Here is a 19,919-nt window from a genome sequence, read left to right as displayed (position 1 = left end):
GCGAGTTCAACAGAGCCCTGGATCCTCAACGCCTTCAGGAACCAACCTGCCTATACCCACACGAGGCACTGCATCTGTCTGGCTTCTCCATGTCATTCCCTTTAATAGGGCCAAGCAGCAAGAACCTAGGAGTCTGCGTATGGCCTTCCACATACATAGCCCTACCACCCGCCATGACCCACCAAGGGTAGGGCCATAGGAGAGCGCGTGAAAGCAGTCACATCTGACAGATGCCAGACTCCAAAGCAATGAAGAATATTAATTAAATGAAGGTTTATTTCAAAATTAGTCTTAAGAGTATAAGCTGTTTTGGTTTTGGTTTTTGTTTTTGAGGGCTGGAGCCAGACTACAGAATGAGCGGTGAGGACACCTGCCTTCCCGGACACAGCTGGAGAAGAGGCAGCGAGCATCACCGGCCCTGCGCCCTGATCATGCATCCAATGATTACTAGCACTAGAAGCCGACAGCAAAGGACCCCGCCCGCGATTGCTCGTGTTTAATCCAAGTTAAGCTATCCATGTTTAAATACATATCGGAGGTTACGTGATGTCATGCAATCCCTGTGATGGAAGGACTCTTGCTCAGTGACCTCCTGCAGCCAGGCTGCTCCAAAGGCAAAGTTAGGTAGGACAGAGCACTGAAACGAGAAGAGGAAGAGGTCACAGGTCACATAGTCAGGGCAGCTCCTGAGCAGAGAACAATCTCCCAGGATTGGGCAGTAGTTGAAGTCCCGCATCATCGTTCTACCAAGAGCAGGAAGAGACACTGACAGCTCTCTTTCTGCTGTGACGTCATGATTAAGCATATAGTCTCAAGGAACCACCTGCCTGGGCCTAAATCCAGGAATCCTGCCCAGGCTCTGATGACTCACTCTGTAATCCTAGCTATTCAGGAGGCTGAGATCTGAGGATCAAGGTTCAAAAGTAATCTCTAATTAACCACCAGTAAAGCCAGAAATGGAGCTGTGGCTCAAATGAGAGTGCCAGCTTTGAGCAAAAAAGCTAAAGGACAGCACCTAGGTTCTGAGTTCAAGTTCCAATACCAACACACACACACACACACACACACAACCTTGATCCTCTTCTCACAAGCTCTATAACTTAGGAAAATGCTTTTACCTAACCACACTGTTTCTTCTTTCATGAAACAAAATGTACCAATGTGAGAGACATAGAATGTGATCATTTTCGTGGATTGACAAGGGTAAAAAGCTAGCCCTCAGACCATCAAAGTTATACATACCATTCTATAAGCCTCCTCAGAAAGATTTACCATTTATTTTAGAAACCTTTGGGTCACACATTCCTCCCAAAATTTAACTACTAGACTATAAGATTAATCTTTCTGGCTCTTACAGAAAGAAGCTCAGGGTTTTATTTATGTTCCACCAATCTGAAACTATACAAAGTTGTGTGTGCACTGAGAGCAAAAACAAATCCAACAATGGATTTAGACCATGAATGATCTTCTATGGCTACTGACATCTGAAAAGAAAGAGAAGCAGAGAGTATGTGTCTCGGGATGGATGTCTAGAACCACACATAACAGTGATTATGAGAAGATGTAAGGCTGGGACTAGCTCAGTGGTAGAACACTTGCCGCGCATGCTTGATGCTCTGGGTTTAATTAATCCCCAGCACTGTAAAAATAATAAAACACAACAAAAGGTCTAAGGCTGAAGCTGCTCAGGCCTCTCATTCTAGGGCCTAGAGGAAATAGATGAACATATTAAAGTATAACATGGAGATGAATTTAGAAAAAAAATCCAAAAAGGGGAAAATTCTACAGGACAAATCTTCTAATTTCCCCAACAAACATATTTCTAGGAATAAGTGATGGAACCATTTTTGCAGGGGAATTCTAGCAGCACCCACTAACTACCATGAAGGCCCCTCAGTGTTCACCTAGGCCCCTGCTGGGTCTGTCTGCATAGATGCCTGCTAGGCCTTCAGAGCGGCTCCGTAGCTCACCACTTCTGTTCAGGAGGTGACTGCGGCTCTTACCTTTTAAAATGTAGTCCGTTAGCAAAGTAGGCACCTTCTCATTATCCTCCTTCATGGCAAAAAGAACTGGGGGGGGGAGAGAGAAAGAGAGAGAGAGAGAAGCAGAGACATCATCAAGGATACAAAGTTGCTTCCAGAGCCAAACATGCCCTCCACCACTCCCACCCCCACCCAACTGGGAAATTACTCATTTGACCTCTAGAATTTGTTTCAAGAACAGCCAGGATTGTCTCTAGGAAAGCAGCCTGACTGATGGCTTCCATGATTTCCATACCATCCACTAAGTATATATCTTTAATAATTGTAAGAATAAAGCAATTGTTCAAAAAAAGAATCAGCTGCTAGGCGCCAGTGGCTCATGCCTGTAATCCTAGCTACTCAAGAGCCTAAGATCTGAGGATCATGGTTCAAAGCCAGCCCAGGCAGAAAAGTCTATGAGACTTTTTTTTTTTTGGTCGGTCGTGGGGCTTGAACTCTGGGCCTGGGCGCTGTCCCTCAGCTCTTCAGCTCAAGGCGAGCGCTCTACCACTTGAGCTACAGCGCCACTTCCGGTTTTCTGGTGGTTTATTGGAGATAGGAGTCTCATGGTCTCTCCTGCCCCGGCTGGCTTTGAACTTTGATCCTCAGATCTCAGTCTCCTGAGTAGCTAGGATTACAGGCATGAGCCAGCGCCTGGCTCTATGAGACTTTTATCTTCAATCAACTACAGAAAACCAGAAGTGGCGCTGTGGCTCAAGTGGTAGAGCACTAGCCTTGATCTGAAGAGATCAGAGACAGTGCCCAACAGAGTTTAAGCCCCACAACCAACCAAACCAAACCAAACAAAGCAGCTTTTCAATATAGTTGATCTAAATATTAATAAAAACTGACAGGTATATAGGGTGTTAAGGGAGAATGATAAAGAGGGCGAGACTATAATAAAATGTAGATGTGTATGGGAATTTCACAGTGAACCATGCTTTTGTACAACTAATACACTAATAAAAAAATTGTCACACTACTGAATCACCTATAATAGTGTTTTAAAGACATTCTTTTTACATAAACAATCATCTTCATTTCCAATTTGATGGTAGCAAATAACAAGTTAAATATTTTTTTTCTGTTTTGTGTCCATTAGACAGCTGGAGTTTGTGAAGGTTTGGGGACTCTCTCTGGATTTCACAGCATACCATTTACACATGAATCAAACAACAGGGAAGCTTTTGATTCTTAAAGGCTTTTTCAAGAGGCTTTTTATAGCCTAGCTCAGGTAGCTCACACATATAATCCTAGCTACTCAGGAGGCTGAGATCTGAGGACCATGGTTCAAAGCCAGCCCGGGCAAGAAAGGCTGTGAACTCTTATCTCCAATAAACCACCAGAAGACTGGAAGTGGGCTGTGGCTCAAGTGGCAGACTTGAGCTTTGAGCTGAAGGGGGAAGGAAAGGGAAGGGAAGGCAAGGCAAGGCAGGAAGGCAGGAAGGAAGGAAGGAAGGAAAGAAGGAAGGGAAAAGAAAAGGAGAAAGATTGTATGCACAAAATGTCCTTATCAATGAAGAAGAACATTGCAAAACACATATAAATGTTATAAGAAATAGATACATGTAGAATAATGAAGTAAATAGAAATGCACAGAATAAACAGAAGAGTGTAGAGAACAGTACATGTGCTTATCTCTGAGTGTGAGACCACAGGCTGTATTCTCTCTGTGACATCTTTCTCTGCTGTCTGACTCTTCTCAATGAGGAAAGAATAAGGATCAGCTAGAGTCAGGAAACAACCATAACAACAGTAGGTTTCCAAGTCCATTTCCACGTCCTTGAACTCCACTGATCAGCTTTCCTGATTTCAAGGCAGGGCAATGAAACCTGAAGCCACAAGTCAGGAGTGGGCAAGGAACAGAGTTCACTGATGGGCCTGACTCATTGACTAGGTTCAGAAAAAGAAAGCTCAAAACCATACTATTGCTCTTTTTATTTCTTCTATATCTTTAGAAAAATGTTCACTTCAACTCAGCTGGAAGCTGAGGGTCCTTGTTTCTTTTTTTTTTTTCTGTATTTCTAGACATGCAGGAGATTTGCAATGGAACCTCAGACACTAAATGCCACCCAGAAGACTGCAGTAAAAGAGCAATAATGACATCCTGCCAATATGGTTCTAGGTTTTCCTCCAAATTCCAAATTTTATCTGAGTTACCCAGTCAAAGGAGCTTTACAAATGCATTTTTGTCTGCTGCCCTTAATTGAAGGACATAGGGGAGACAGAGGAGACATTGTCCATGCAAGAATCTACCCAAAAAAAAGCTCTTATAATCTAAAAGAGAATTGGTATTCAGAGAGGAGAGAAGTTGGAAATCTTTCTTTTAAGAGGTATAAAATATTGGAATGTGATATATCCATTTAATAAAAGAGACAACCATAAAAACATTAACAAAATGTCAACTGGTGGGACTTAAATACGAAATTTTATAGCTGGTTTAATTATGACTATCTAGAAAAGATAGAAAATATTATGGCTAACACCCTAAACTAGTTTGGATCTGAAATGTCTTCCTGAAGGTCCAGGTATTGAAGGCTTGGTTCCCCAGTGCAGACATGTTGAGAGGCAAGGCTTTGTTTGAGGAAGTGATTGGCTCATGATGGCTCTGACCTCACCCAATGGACCAGCCCATTGATGAGTTCATAATGTGATGAGCTTTTTGAGAGGTGATGGAAATTTAGGAGGTAAGAACTAGTCGAGGGTAGAGTTATTCAAGGCATGCTCCAGATAGATAGATAGATGGATAGATAGATAGATAGACAGATAGATAGACAGACAATCTCTAGCTATCTCCCTCTCCACCCCCTTTCTCTCTGCTTCCTGACCACCATGAAGTGAGCAGCTCTGCTGCTTCATGGCGATGATGCTCTCATCTCACTGCAGGCCCAGAAACAAGTCAAGAAACCATGGACTAAAACTTCTAAAACTATGGGCCAAAATAAACCATCTCTTCTTTACATTGGTTTTCTCAGTGTATACGACTAACATAATTATTATCGAGTAATTATGTTCACTTTCCACATATCAAAAGTATTCTAATGATGGATATATTAGGTGGAATTACTAAAAGAACTTCAAAAAATGTAAACAAACCTACTTACTGTGGTTTCTTAACCACAATGAAAAGAAAATGTCACGCAATTCTTGGATGGACAGCTACAATAAACAACTAGTTATTCTCTGCTTTAAGATTTCACATCTGGGGCTGGGAATGTGGCTTAGTGGTAGAGTGCTTTCCTAGCATTCATGAAGCCCTGGGCTCGATTCCTCAGTACCACATAAACAGAAAAAGTCAGAAGGGCTGCTGTAGCTCACATGGTAGAGTACTAGCCCTGAACAAAAGAAGCTCAGGGACAGTACCCAGGCCCTGAGTTCAAGCCATAGGATTGGGGGAGGGGGAAGACTTCACATCTATCAGGCTTTGTAATTTCTCGTTTATTTTCCAGATGTTTAGCACTATGAAAACACAACTCTACAAGATACATACATACATACATACATATATATATATATATATATATATATATATATATATATATTTAAACGATGTTAGGACTTGAACTCAAGGCCTATCTCCTGTGAGGCAAATACTCCATCACTGAGCTGCATCCCTAGTGCTACAAATACATTTCTGTCTGTTCCCTTTAAGAAAAAAAAATCTTAGTGCATATTTATGCAAATGCAGGAGTTTAAAAATGAGTTAAAAGCAAGTCAATGTTTTGAATTTAAAATTCCCGATTCTCAAGGACACAGTATCTGTGGATACAAAGAGAATTTCCATTTGCCACAGTCTCCTACTCTCATTCTCCAAATTGATTTTTTTTTTTACTGGAGATATTGGTCACTTTTAGCCCAGGGCCCAGGAAGTATGTCTTCCTCTCCCTTCCTCTGGGGTGTCTGTACCCGCCCTCCCCCCACACACTGGCCCATTCACTCCAAGGCAGCCATCATTCTGCATGCATAGTTGCCAGGGAAATGTGACTTCTTTCACATCTCTGAGCCTGTCATCACATTGTCTCCTAGGATTTTTCTCTTCCTAAGAGAGCCAAGCTGACACCAAGTGCCCTGGTCCCTTGGGAGATATAGTCTGATGTGTGTTTGTGTGTGTGTGTATGTGTGTCTGTGTGTGTGTGTGCACATGTGTGTATACACACACATATATATATACATACATAGATATACATATATGTACAGACATGCATAGATATGTATATATATATAAATATAGACAAAGAGATTTTGCCTACAAAACTCATTATAACTGTTTCCCCCGCCCCCCCCCCATAGCTCAGAATGTTATTATACTATAAGACAATAGAGCCAAAGCAGAGAAGAGGAAGCAATCAATTCCTGGAAGGAAAAATGGACTTTATTCTTCCCCATCAGCCTTACTCCTTACTCTGCCCAAGAAACCTTGCTTCTTGTGGGTTGGGAAGGTGGCTCAGTGGTAGAGCGCTTGCCTTGCATGCCTGAGGCCCTGGGTTCGATTCCTCAGCACCACATAAGCAAAAAGAAAAAAGCTGGAGGTGGCGCCGTGGCTCAAGTGGTAGAGTGCTAGTCTTGAGCTGAAGAGCTGAGGGACAGCGCCCAGGCCCAGAGTTTAGGACCCATGACCGGACCCAAAAAAAAAAACAAAAAGAAAGAAAGAAAGAAAGAAACCTTGCTTCTTAAATGTGCAATCACAGCTGGGCACTGGTGCCTCAGGCCTGTAATCCTAGCTAAGATCTGAGGACAGGATCACAAGTAAAAGTCAGCCTGGGCAGAAAGACTGTGAGACTCTTATCTCCAATTAACCATGAAAAAAGCCAGAAGTAGAGCTGTGGTTTAAATGATAGAGTGCTAGTCTTGAGCAAAAAAAGCTGAGGGACAGCACCCAGGCCCTGAGTTCAAACCCAGAACAGGCTCGCGCAGGCACACACACACACACACACACACACACACACACACACACGCACACACACACACACACACACGCACGCACACACACACATACACACAAGTACAATGAGGCCTGAGACCAGCTTCTTGCTAAGGCACCCATGTATGGCTCAGGCAAGTGCAGGAGGGAACCAGAAAGACAGAGAAGATGACACCTGGAGAACAACCAGGAACACAAAAATCTCCCTCACCCCCACTTCACACCCTCCCCCCAGCTCCCCTCCCTCCGCCCAAGCAGGTCTCTTGCTTACTGGAAGAACCAGAGGGAAAAAAAGAAAGAAAGTTGGACAGTAGCTCACGCTTGTAATCCTAGCTCTTCAGGAGGCTGAGATCTGAGAACTGAAGTTAGAAACCAGTTCAGGCAGAAAAATCCATGAAACTCTTACCTACAATGAGCCAGCAAAAAGTCAAAAGTGGAGCTGTGGCTCAAATGGTAGAATGCCAAAGTTGAGCAAAAAGTTAAGGGAAAGTGCTCTGGCCCTGAGTTCAAGACCCAGTACTGGCAGAAAGGGAAGGAAGGAAGGAAAGAAGAAGGAAGGAAGGAAGGAAGGAAGGAAAGAAGGAAAGGAGGGAGGGAGGGAGGGAAGGAAAGAGGGAAGGAGGGAAGGAGGGAAAGTAAGAGGGAAGGAAGGAAGAGAAGAGAGAAAAGGAGAGGAGAAAAGAAGAGGAAGGGGAGAAGAGCAGAAGAGAGGGGAGGGGAGAGGAGAGGAGAGGGGAGGGCAGGGGAAGGGAGGAGAGGAGAGGAGAAGAAAATAAGAGGAAAGGGAGGGGAAGGGAGAGGAGAGGAGAAGAAAATAAGAGGAAAGGGAGGGGAAGGGAGAGGAGAGGAGAGGAAGGGAAGGGAGGGGAGGGCAGGGGAGAGGAGAGGAGAGGAGGAGAGGGGAGGGGAGAGGAGGGGAGAGGAGCAGAGCGGAGCTCTGGGTGTGTACCACTGGAGAGTTTTACTTGTACCCTGGCTAGGAGGATGTGCCCTCACGATACAGGGCATATTTTGACCTAGGAAATCTCCAGCCTGAGATACTGGCGTGCCCCATGCAGTCAGGAGGAGGGAAACAAGGAGCCTCTAAGGTTTGGAAGGAGGAACTCACTGTTTGTCAGCATCTGCAGGTCTTCCACGGAGGGAGGAGATGATTTCTTCTCATAAGGGATGACTGTGTTCAGATACTGCAAGACAAACAAGCATTTGGCCCCTGAGACACGATCCCTCAACGGGTTAAGGACAGTGGACAAGTTGCATGGGCACAGTACTCTAAGACACAAAGAAACAAAACACTCTCAAACTCCACCTTTCTGACAACACTCAAGGTCAGTGGCAAACTGCTATTTCAGAACTCTATTTCATCCCCCAACTCCTGGGGGCTGTCTCTCGAAAATAAGACTTTCCCCATATTAACCAGGAAAAACTTTGCTCCGTCTCAGCAGCTACATTCTTCTTGCATTAGAAACTTCTAAGTTATCTTGGAAACCAGGGGAGCTTTGTCCCCCTTCAGGCTGAGAGCAGCAGACAATATTCCCCAAGGGTTTTGTTGTTGTTGTTATGTTTAAAATTGAGAAAGAATTCCTTCTCTTTTTGTCAAAAATGATGTGTTGATACATCCAAGGTCTTGGATGTTGGATTTACTCCCTCTGCTGGATGTCAGGTGCTCCTGCAACAAAGCCAACATTGGAGGGTGGGCAGGGGGACCTTCCACCAGAGACCTTGACAGGCCCTAAGGGTGCCTAAAGTGGTCAGTGCAAGGTTGAGAAGCTTTGCCTTGTGGTCCTGGCCCTGCCGCTGGCAGTGAGGCCTTGGGAACCTGTCTCACCACGCTGAGCCTTATCTCACTGCTGTGAAGCTAATTACACAGTCCAAAAGTCTCCCCATGGTGCCAGTGTAGAATTCTAACACAGAGGATTCAGCACAAGCATTTAAAAGTCACAGCCGTTTCATGAGTATTTATTCCACAGGTTTAAACTTGGCAGTTGACGCCACCAAGTCTATTGGACTTGTACCCCAAAGGGTAGGGACCAGGGCTTTTGGCCTTGTACCTAAACACCTAGCGATATAACATAGCATTCATTTGAACTCTTTCCTAACATCCAGAAATGAAGTCACTTTGCAAGGCTACTGTTGGTGTGTAATCTGAATGTCTCCCTGTTTGCTCCTATGTATACTTCTACCATGATGTGCCACCTTTAGCAGAGGTCAAACCAATAAGGGCATCTAATCTTGCACTTAAACCTCTAAACCTATAAACTAAATAAAACTTTACTTTCATAAAGTTAATGGCCTCAGGAAACTTACTTTAGCAATGCAAAGCTGACTGATACAGTAGGCAAGTTATTAACAAAATGGAGCCAACAAGGAGATGCCATGTTGTGGGGTACAATCTGAGCCAGGCAGCTAAAGAGGTCGTTGACCCAGGCAGAGGTCAAATGCCAATAGAGTTAATTAAACTTTCAGATAGGATCAGCCATGAAATAGGTCTCCCCCCACCCTTTTTATTTTCTGTTGGTAGTGGGGCTTGAACTCCGGGCCTGGGTACTGTCCCTGAGCTCTCTGCTCGAGGCTAGTTCTCTACCATTTTGAGCCACAGCGCCACTTCTGGTTTTGTGCTGGTTATGTGGAAGTCTCATGGACTTTCCTGTCCAGGCTAGCTTTGAACCACAGTCCTTAGATCTCAGGCTCCTGTGTAGCTAGGATTACAGGTGTGAGCCACCAGTGCCCAGCTATAGATTCCTTTCAATGCAACTTCATTAATAGATATTAGTGTTGGGTTTGAAGTTTTGTTCATATCCTAGAATACAGGATCTTAAAAAAAATCACTTTGGGAAAGCACTTTCTTCTTTAACAGTGGAAGGACACGTCAGAGTCCTTCTGTTGGCACCCCACACACGCACATGGTTGGGAAGACTGAGTTGTGAGATCATAGAGGAGGGAGGGAGAGAGGAAAAACGCAACTGTTCAGACCTACCTGTTTGTCGGTTCCTGAGGAGCCAAAAGTCTGGCGGATGCCACTTTGCAGGATGTTGGAGATACCTTCCATGCTGAAGCGCTGCAGGAGAGAGACACTCAGGAGGGCAAAGGCTCCCTGGTCCAAAGCCAACACGCCAGGGACTTCTGTGCTCTTACTCAAGTACCCAGACCCATAGCTACCAGGTCACATCCGATAAATGCTCCATGGTAACCAGAGTCAATGTAAGACCTTGGCCTACCTTGCCTTCCTTGGCTTACATGCAATTTATCCAACAGACAAGAGACGTTTAAAGCAACTGTCCTTGTTAGGCATTGGTGGCTCATGCCTATAATCTTAGCTACTCAGGAGCCTGAGATGTGAGAATCAAGGTTCAAAGCCAGCTGGGACCAGGAAAGTCTGTGAGACTCTTATCCCCAATTAACCACTAAAGAGTGCAAAGTGGTAGCCTGGAGCAAAAAAGAACTCCAGGACAGCACCCAGGCCCTGAGTTCAATCCCTAGGCTTGGCACAAAAAAAATAAATAAATAAGATAAAAGCAACTGTTCTTTTCTGGGGAATTTGTTTGCTTATTTGTTTTTAAAATGCACGTGTCATAGTCTTCATTTAACTGGTCAGGGACAGGCACAGCTCCTTAGTTGATTCTACTGAGATATCCCCCATTACAAACCACTGGTTTGGAGAATGCTGTCAACAGACCAATAAGACATCCGGCTATTTTCAGCCCCAGAAACACTCTACAAAACACCTTAAGTACATCCTAAGGTAAGCAACAGGACCACAACCCATGCCAGTGGCAGAACTCTGAAGACTCTGGATGCCTTCCCTCACTTCCCCCAACCTAGCAATCCAGGAGACACATGCTTATCTTCCCCCTTGTTCTGACCCACAGCCCCTCACAGGCCTCTGCTCACAGTTTTGTTGCTCAGTAAGAGTGGGTGTTGGGATCTGCAATGGAGCTGGAGGCTGCCTATGCCCAGTCTTCCAACTGGGTTGCTTCTATGCATACCTTGAGAGGCATCTGATTCCCCTTCTCTATTCGGCTGCTCTGCAGGCTCAGCCCTTTCTCTTTCCGCCTCTTTTTCATCAGTTCCCGCTGCTCCTTCTGCTTGTTCTGAACCTCGATGAGCACCGTGATGAAGGAGTTCTTCACTTCCTTCTCAAACTCCAGCTCATCCCGGCGGGCTAGCTGCTGCACCAGCTCCTCTGAGAAGTCTCGGATGGCGCCCTCCACCTGGTCCAGCAGCTCAGCCAGCTCGGACCCAGACATGTGTCTCAGTCCTGCAGGGAAAGAGAGGCCTGAGCCCTTGGGAGAAAGGTTGCCTTCACAGGGACCCCTTCCAACTCCTTAGAGGTCCCCAGAGGACCACTATTAAAGGATAGGACAGGAAGAGGCCCCATATTAAATACAGGAGAGGAGATCACATGAAGAGGAAAAAGAAACAGCCCCCCTCCTGCCCCTGCAACAAAGCATGTGGACTCTGTAGAGAAAAATATGGGTAAAAAAGCAGGGTTTGGTGGCTCACACTTGTTATCCCAGCTACATGGGAGGCTAAGTTTGGAAGGATTATGGTTCTAGGCCAACCTGGACCAAAAACAACAACAACAAAAAAAAAAATCACAAGACTCCATCTTATCTGGAAAAGCTGGATGTGGTAGCACACACCTGTCATCCTAGCTACAGTGGGAAGCATAAATAGGGGGATCAGAGTCCAGGCCAGTCCTTGCAAAAATCAAGACCTTATCTAAAACATAACCAGGGCAAAAAGGGCTGGAGGCATGGCTCAAGTGGCAGAGAAAATGTAAACCCCAATATTTTTTTAATTGGGTAAACAGCCTGTGTTCAAACCCTCTCCCAAGAACTAAATAAGATATAGCTGACAGGTGGGCATGGTGGCTTATACCTATGGTTCCAGCTATTCGAGAGTCAGAGATCAGGAGGCTCATACTTCAAGGCCAGCCTGGACAAAAAGTTGGTTAGATCCCCCCCCATCTCAACTAACAAGCTGGGTGTGATGATTCATGTCTATAATTCTCTGGAGGGAGGGGGGAATAAAGTCCCCAAGATAAAGAAATGCTGTGTCTGAGGCGAGAGCAGCATCACTGTCCCTAAACTGATCATTCCACAGTTAAATATTAAAATGCCTCGCCAGACTGTATAAATATGGTCCATTAGTATGAGCCAGTCAAAATATTAGTGAAGTAAATAAAAGAGATTTAGAGACCATCTTTGAAAGTTTGCCTTTGATTAATAGTGTCTTTTTCTTTTAAATCTTAGAATCTGTTACCCTCCCCCTACACCCCCACCCCACTCCATTCCTAGTCGTCTGGGTGTTGGCTGACTCAGTTCAGCCTTCCCCTTTGTCTTGCTCCTTGGCGCTCTCCTCCTCCTTCTGTTTATTTGCCATCTGCTTCCCAGCAAGTCCTCCACTAAACACTTCTATGTTTGGGGCCTTTGTGTGGCCAAGAATGGCCTGATGGGGTGGCAGTGAATGCAGCCAGGCAGCCATCTCCCGCCCCTGCCCTTTAGACGTTGTTCTCAGGATGACAGGCGGGAGTCTTGCCACTTCTTACCTGCCCTGGGACCTGTTTACTCTGACCCACCCACCTTCTCTCCATCCCCCAACCTGGGGACCCTCCTGCGGCACAGGCACAGAGGATGGACCTGCTACTTTCCCTGCCTGTGCTGTGATTCTTTATTTTTTTTTTTTCATTTCACACGCCAGCCAGCCCTTCCTTTGCAGGCTGACTTACTGTGCTTCAGAGATTAAGAGACTGGATGCTGGAGTGAACATCTCTGTCAGGAGAGGGTTCTGGGTTTAGGATGGGTTTATGAGGTTCAAGGGCAAATGCAGATTTACAATGAGAATGTAGCCTCTCCCCACTGAAAATAAGAGAAGAAGGCTGGGGTGGGGACTGGGAGTGGGGGTGGCAACAGATCAGGGGCAGAACGTATATTTAACATGTGTGAGGCCCTGGATTGGATCTCCAGGAATGAAGGAAGGAAGGGAGGGAGGGAGGGAGGGAAAAGTAAAGCATAGGAGGGCAGGATGAGATGGGAGAAGGGGAAAGGAGGGGAGGAAGGAAGGGGAGGGGAGGGGAAGGAAGGAGAGACTTTGCCTGTCTTCCACCTCCTTTTTCTTTCAAACTTTCTTTGTCCTTTTCAAATGCCTCCTAGGGTCTGTCTCCACGGTTCAGGAAAGTTTCCTTAGGGGCCTGGGAGTCATTGCTTTGAAATACAATCATCCAGGAAGATGAGGCCTAAACTCCCATTGTTCTAGAAGCAGAGGGGCCTAAGTCAGCCACCTGACTCCAAATTGCCAAACCTACTTCAGCATAATGGGTTCTAATTCACTTAGCTATTGGACAGTGAGATTTCTTTGTCAGTCGTGGGGCCTGAACTCTGGGCCTGGGCACCGTCCTTCAGCTCTTCAGCTCTAGGATAGCAATCTACCACTTGAGCCACAGCGCCACTTTTGACTTTTTCTGCTTACATGGAGCTGAGGAATTGAACCCAGGGCCTCATGAATGCAAGGCAAGCACTCTACCACAGGGCCACCTTCCCAGCCCAGCTGCTTTCTTTAATAGCTTGGTGGTAAGGCTTTTCTGGGAGGTGGTAAGATTTTGTTTTCTATTCAATTTCTCCAACAATGGCTTTGGACCAGTCCCTTAGCCTCTGGAAGACAGTTAACGCCATCCCAGTGGGGCTGGTGTGTGGTTGTTGGGAGATTATACATAAAACAAGATTGAAATAGGATCTGATAAAGACAGGTCATTCTAGAATGATGAGCTATCATTATTACCATCTATTTTTTCATTGATTTTTTTTTTTGGTCTGTTGAACTCGGCCTGGGCGCTGTCCCTCAGCTCTTCAGCTCAAGGCTAGCGCTCTACCACTTGAACCACAGCACCACTTCCAGCTTTTTCTGCTTATGTGGTGCTGAGGAATTGAACCCAGGCCTTAATACAGGCTAGACAAGCACTCTATCACTGAGCCACATTCCCAGCCCATATTTTTTTCCATTGATTTTATGGTAGTATCCCTCATTTCTTTTAGATAGTAGCCCTCAGATTTTCCCATTTATTCTGTTTTAGTCTTTTTTTCTTTAGTTTAGTTTGTTCTGTCCTTTAAATTTTCCTGTGTGTGTGTTGTCTTGTGTTTTTGTCTGTTTGCCAAAAATGTTAAGTTCTTGCTGGGTGCCCATGGTTCATGCCTGGAATCCTAGTTACTCAGAAGGCTGAGATCTAAGGATTGTTTGAAGCCAGACAGCCTGGGCAGGAAAGTCCCTGAGACTCGATCTCCACTTATCTATCAGAAAACAGGAAGTGGAGCTGTGGTTCAAGTGGTAGAGTGACAGCCTTGAGCAAAAAAGCTCAGTGCCTAGACCCTGAATTCAAGCCCCAGGATCATCACAAAATAAAAAAGATAACTTCTCTGCAGATACCAAGTAGGGCAGGTGTTGCCCATCAGTCTGCTCTATGAACGTCTGCTCCAGGACAGTGAGCCTTTTGTTGCCTGGAAGAGAATAAGTATATCATCTTTGGCGAGCCCTGCCCACTCAAGGGGCCTCACCTTCGTAGGACCAGTTGTTGTTGAAGGTCTGTGTTAGGGCCTGCATCTCCTGCAGCAGCACCGAGTCTGCCTGGGATGAGGTTTCTCCTCCATCATCCTCTTCCAGAACTTCCTCTTCCTCCTCAGGATCTGGGGAATTCTGCATCATTTCCTCAATCTCCTCAATCACCTGAGGAAAGTACACAAGAAAATGCAAACTGTTCCTTGCTAGAAGGAGCATGCTGGCTTGGGTCTTAATCAGGTAAGGACAGGTCTCATTTTGCCGTCCGTAAAATTCCTGGAGGAATACCATTTCTTTCATTGTTTTTGTGGGGTTCCTTTTTTATGCCAGTCCTGGGGCTTGAATTTAGGTCCTGGATGCTGTCCCTGAGCCTCTTTGGGTTCAAAGCTAGTGCTCTATCATGTGAGCCACATCGCCACTTCCGACTTTTTCTGAGTAGTTCATAAGAGTCTCATGGACTTTTCTGCCTGGACTGGCTTCAAATTGCAATCCTCAAATCTCAGCCTCCTGAATGAACCACTGACACCTGGCCCATTTCTTTAAATAAAATTTTTATTGTCTATACATTGTTGCATAAAAGTTGCCATTCAGGGCTGGGAAGGTGGCTCAGTGGTAGAGCGCTTGCCTTATATGCATGAGGCCCTGGGTTCGATTCCTCAGCACCACATAAGCAAAAAGAAAAAAGCCGGAAGTGGCACTGTGGCTCAAGTGGTAGAGCGCCAGCCTTGAGCTGAAGAGCTGAGGGCCAGCGCCCAGGCCCAGAGTTCAGGCCCCATGACCAGACCCCCCAAAAAAAAAAAAGTTGCCATTCAACAAAGCAGTTTATGAATATAGCGTATCTTTTCTTTCTTGTTTTTTTAGATCTGTGACCAGGACTTGGACTAGGTACTTGATGCTCTTGCTCCTTGGCTAGTGCTCTACCAACTGATCCATGCCTTCAGCCCCTACAATGCATCTTGATCAATGTCACCTCTTTAAACCTTCTCACTCATCCTTCCCAACCTGCCCCTTCCCTTACTTTTCTCCATTTTGTAGAATATAAAAATTCTTAACTGCATTCTCCTCCCTTCTCTTCATTCATCTACTCTCCTCTCCTTGATCCCCACCTAACCCATTTCTTAATAGATATTGAATAATAATAAAAATAGACCTGAGCAAAGGCTTACATACACTCTTTCTTTAATGTAAAGCACTCTTCATGTGAAATCTCTTCCAAGAGCTCCATTTAGATGAATGTTTTATTGGAAATAAACTACTCTTTCAGGAAATGAAGGCAGGGCTGATTGGAAGGGAGCATTTACTTCAATTTGCTGAGCATTTTATTCTAAGTGGGAAAATATTTTATCTGCTTGACAATATCCCCAAACCTACTCCATTAGCTGTCACGATACATGTGACTGGAAAACAAAAACAAAAACAAAAAAGTATTCTCAGAACAAGTCAAATGGGGCAGAAGACTGTTTCTTCAGAATTCACCTGGACAGAGACAAGTGCTGCTGAGCCACAAGTAAAAATAAAAACTGTAAGATAATAATAATAAGAAGAAGAAGAAGAAGAAGAGGAGGAGGAGGAGGGGGAGGAAGAGGAGGGGGAGGAGGAGGGGGCAGCTGGGATCTGGAAAGAAGGGGGGGAACACCTCAGCTCTTATCTCAATGATAGAGTGGGCACAGCTCCTACACATGGATGGCAAAGTTAGGCAACTGCCGAAAAGGTTAAGGACAAACTATTGTATATATTACTTGCTTACACACATAGAAAATATAGAAAACCAAGCCTCTGTGTAAATAATGAGTGTGTACTGGGTACTGATAGCTTAGGCCTGCAATCCTAGCTACTCAGGAGACTAAGATCTAAGGATCACAGTTCAAATCTTTCATCCTCGGAAGAAAAGTCGGTTAGACTCTTACCTCCAATTAACAAGCAAAAAAGCCAGAAGTGGAGCTGTGACTCAAGTGGTAGAGCTCCAACTTGAACAAAAAGAAAGCTAAATGAGAGCTCAAAGACCTGAATTCAAGTCTCATTACAAACACACACACACACAAACACACACACACACACACACACACACACACACACACAGAGTTGAGTTGAGTCAGGAATCCAGAGATTCAACATCTGTACTAAGTAAAAAATGACTTAAACTAATATTTAAATTAATCTAATCTTAACTGTGAAACACTGTATATTCTCAAGGAGAAAAGTAACTCAGACTGCCTTTGGAAGGCTAAAATTTTTCACTGTTCTATGAAAATGTGAAAAAACGTGCATCACACACACACAGAAGGCTAATCCATCGCTTCTATTTTTGGAAGAAATGGTATTTGGGATGTTCCTTGAAGTGTTCTGACTCCATGTACCAGGAGTTGTGAGAGACTTAGCAGGAGTAAACACTAGGCCTGTCTCAGTCATCAAAGTCTAACCTCAAACCAACCCAAGCATCAGGAAGTATCTTCATGTTTTCTGCAGGTGGGAACAGTAGCATAAAGAAAAGTTAAACCTTTTATCAAAAGATACATTGCTTCTGACACTGGTGGCTTACCTACTCAAGAGGTTGAAATCTGAGGATCAGGTTTGAACCCAGCTTAGACAGACAAATCTTTAAGACTCTTATCTCCAATTAACCAGCAAAAGGCCAGAAGTAGAGGTGTGGCTCAAATGGTAGAGTGCTGGCCATGTAAAGGCCAAGCAAAAGTTTACGGCCCTAAGTTCAAACCCCACATACCACACTGCCTCCAAAAGAAAGCTATTTTGAGGCATCAATATAGCCATCACAAGAGCACACACATCTTTCTTCTGTCCTTGACAATGTAGCCAGCATGTTCTCTTATACTTTTTTCTTTATTGAAAGAACAAATATTCTCAAGAACTCGCTAGATTTAGCTTATAAACTTATAAGTAAATGGATTGGGTGGTATGCAAGTGTGTCCCAATGCACTCACTGAAATGTGCTACATTCAAAGGAGAACTCAACTTTGCCTTAGAATAAAACACCAGGAAGTGGGTACTTGAAAGGGTGGGGTTAAGGGGAAAGGGGTGGACGAATGGAGAGGGGAAGAATCTAATGTATATCCTAAATTAAGAAGAGTGAGGGAAGGGATGGGTAGGGGAGGGATGGGTGAGAATGTTGAAAGGGGTGACATTGGTCAAGATATACTGTATTCATAAACTGCTTTGTTAAATGGCAATTCTTTTTTTTTGGGGGGGGGATGAGGGGTCTGGTCATGGGGCCTGAACTCTGGGCCTGGGCGCTGGCCCTCAGCTCTTCAGCTCAAGGCTAGTGCTCTACTACTTGAGCCGCAGCACCACTTCCGGCTTTTTTCTTTTTGCTTATGTGGTGCTGAGGAATCGAACCCAGGGCCTCATGCATGCAAGGCAAGCACTCTACCACTGAACCACCTTCCCAGCCCAGATTCTTATCTCCAATTATCCAGCAAAATGTCAGAAACAGAGATGTGGCTCATGTCGTAGAGTACCAAGCCTTAAGTTAAAAGAAGCCAAATGAAGAATGTGAGTTCCTGAGTTCAAGCCCTAGTACTGGCACCAAATAAAATGAAGAAAAATATTGATGGAAGTGGAGCTATGGCTCAAGTGACAGAGTACCAGCCTTAAATGAAAAAGCTAAGGGACAGTACTCAGGCCCTGAAGAAAATCCTAGCACCTGCAGACACACATGCACACCAAAAATAATAAATAAAATAAAAATGAAAAGAGAATGTCTTTAGCCCATTGGCTCTGTGGTCTCCAAGTTCATACCTCTTAGAGTCTAAAAGTTCACAATCATTGAGACTCAAGATTTAAGACCAACAAGATATTCTTGACCTTATCCCAAACTGTTGACAGTCAGTCTTGAGTTTACGTTCACATCTTGCACAGATTTAATCACCTACCCACTTGATACTCTATTTCTGTAATTCTGAATTAAAAGTCATATAGGGACTGAAAAGAAGGACTCCAAGGACTAGGGGTGTAGTTCAAGTGGTAGAGAGCCTGCCTAGCAAGCACAAGGCTCGGTGAGTTCAACTGAAAAACAAAACACAAACCAAAACAACAACAAAAGATTTCAGGAAACCTGTCTGCACAGCCATCTCTCCTCGAGGAATCCATCTTGCTTGCCCTCCAAGAGCTAACCTGCTGCTTAGCTTCGCTGGGGATTATTATTTGTTTCCCTTTCAGCCCAGACCCGATGCCAGCAGTCAGATCCATGAAAGTTTATCCTCAAAAAATGACTTCCTTCTTTGACTTTTTACCTTGGCAGATAGCCTCGACAATGCATGTCACCTTCTTATCTCCGTTTAAAACCAGGACTGAGTCATTACAAAAAAAGAATGTTAAATGAATGTATCTTAAATGCCATCTGTGTTCAACCTGGAGAAGAGGTAAGATGGGGAGGTGAAGAGGTCATTTGAGGGGCTGGGGTGCCAGATGGTGACATCTATTTCTGCGGGGGAACCCATATGCTTGTGTCTCTGCCAAGTCTGCCACCTGCCGTAGATACTTGGTTTCCACGACTCCCCACCGGGCAGAACAAAACTCTCACAGTCACACTTTGTTCATAACGATACCCAAGTGGCAGAACTTACTGAAGGACAGACGATCCAGGAGTAGGAATATGGCTCTTACTCGGAAATGGGGATTATTTTTTGTTTCCTGTTTGGGTTGCTATATAAAAAGAAGCCTCTGGCAGCAGCCGTTTGTTTTCATCAGAATTTGGGGGGTGAGAGGTTGGTATTAAGTCTATAAAAATATAGAATGCTCTGTAGCACAATGGATAGCGCATTGGACTTCTAAAATATAGAATGTTGGGTGAGATTGTCCAGAAAGAAATGTATTCTTTACCTGACTTACATAACTGTAACCCCCCATACATCACCTTTATAATAGCAATACTAATTTTTTAAATAAAGGATGTTTGTTGGGCACTGGTGACTTAGCCTGTAATCCTAGCTACTCAGGAAACTGAGATGAGATCTGAGGATCATGGTACAAAGCCAGCCTGTGCAAGAGAGTCTATCTCCAATTAACCATCAAAAAGCTAGAAGCGGAGCTATGGTTCAAGGGGAAAAATGTTCAGGGACAGCACCCAGGGCCTGAGCTCAAGCTCCAAGAGCAGAACAAAAAATAAAAAAGTTTATCTGGGCCTGGTGATGCAGGACTGTAATAACAGCACCCAGGTAGTTGAAACAGGAGGATCAGAAGATCAAGACCAGCCTATCTCAAAGAACCCTATCTCAAAGAACCAAGAGTTAGGGATATAACTCAATGACACAGTTACACCAAGTCCTGGGTTTGATCCCTAACCCTGCAAAAGAGGAAAACAAAAACAAAGGGAATGTTTACATTTTCTGAAATGTGGCTGATATTAATAATGCACCTTTCAACTTTACAACCTCCCTTCCTAAGTTTCTCCCTCAAAGTCAAGGCAGAGAGGG

The 19,919-nt window shown here is 44.6% G+C and overlaps 1 protein-coding gene across 1 annotated transcript; it reads right to left on the bottom strand.

Moving 5' to 3' along the window:
* Positions 1-287: 287 nt before the first annotated feature.
* Positions 288-14,709, bottom strand: LOC105980579 (fasciculation and elongation protein zeta-1). Its single transcript, XM_013009465.1, has 6 exons — positions 14,490-14,709; positions 10,926-11,197; positions 9,917-9,997; positions 8,051-8,126; positions 2,004-2,069; positions 288-637 (listed from the first exon to the last, which is right to left on the bottom strand). Exons 1-6 carry the CDS (start codon positions 14,707-14,709, stop codon positions 621-623), a joined length of 732 nt encoding a protein of 243 aa, XP_012864919.1. The 3' UTR covers positions 288-620.
* Positions 14,710-19,919: the final 5,210 nt, after the last annotated feature.

This window comes from Dipodomys ordii, unplaced genomic scaffold (genome assembly GCF_000151885.1).
Source record: "Dipodomys ordii isolate 6190 unplaced genomic scaffold, Dord_2.0 Scaffold10, whole genome shotgun sequence".
NCBI lineage: Eukaryota > Metazoa > Chordata > Mammalia > Rodentia > Heteromyidae > Dipodomys > Dipodomys ordii.
This window is presented reverse-complemented; position numbering and strand designations above follow the sequence as displayed.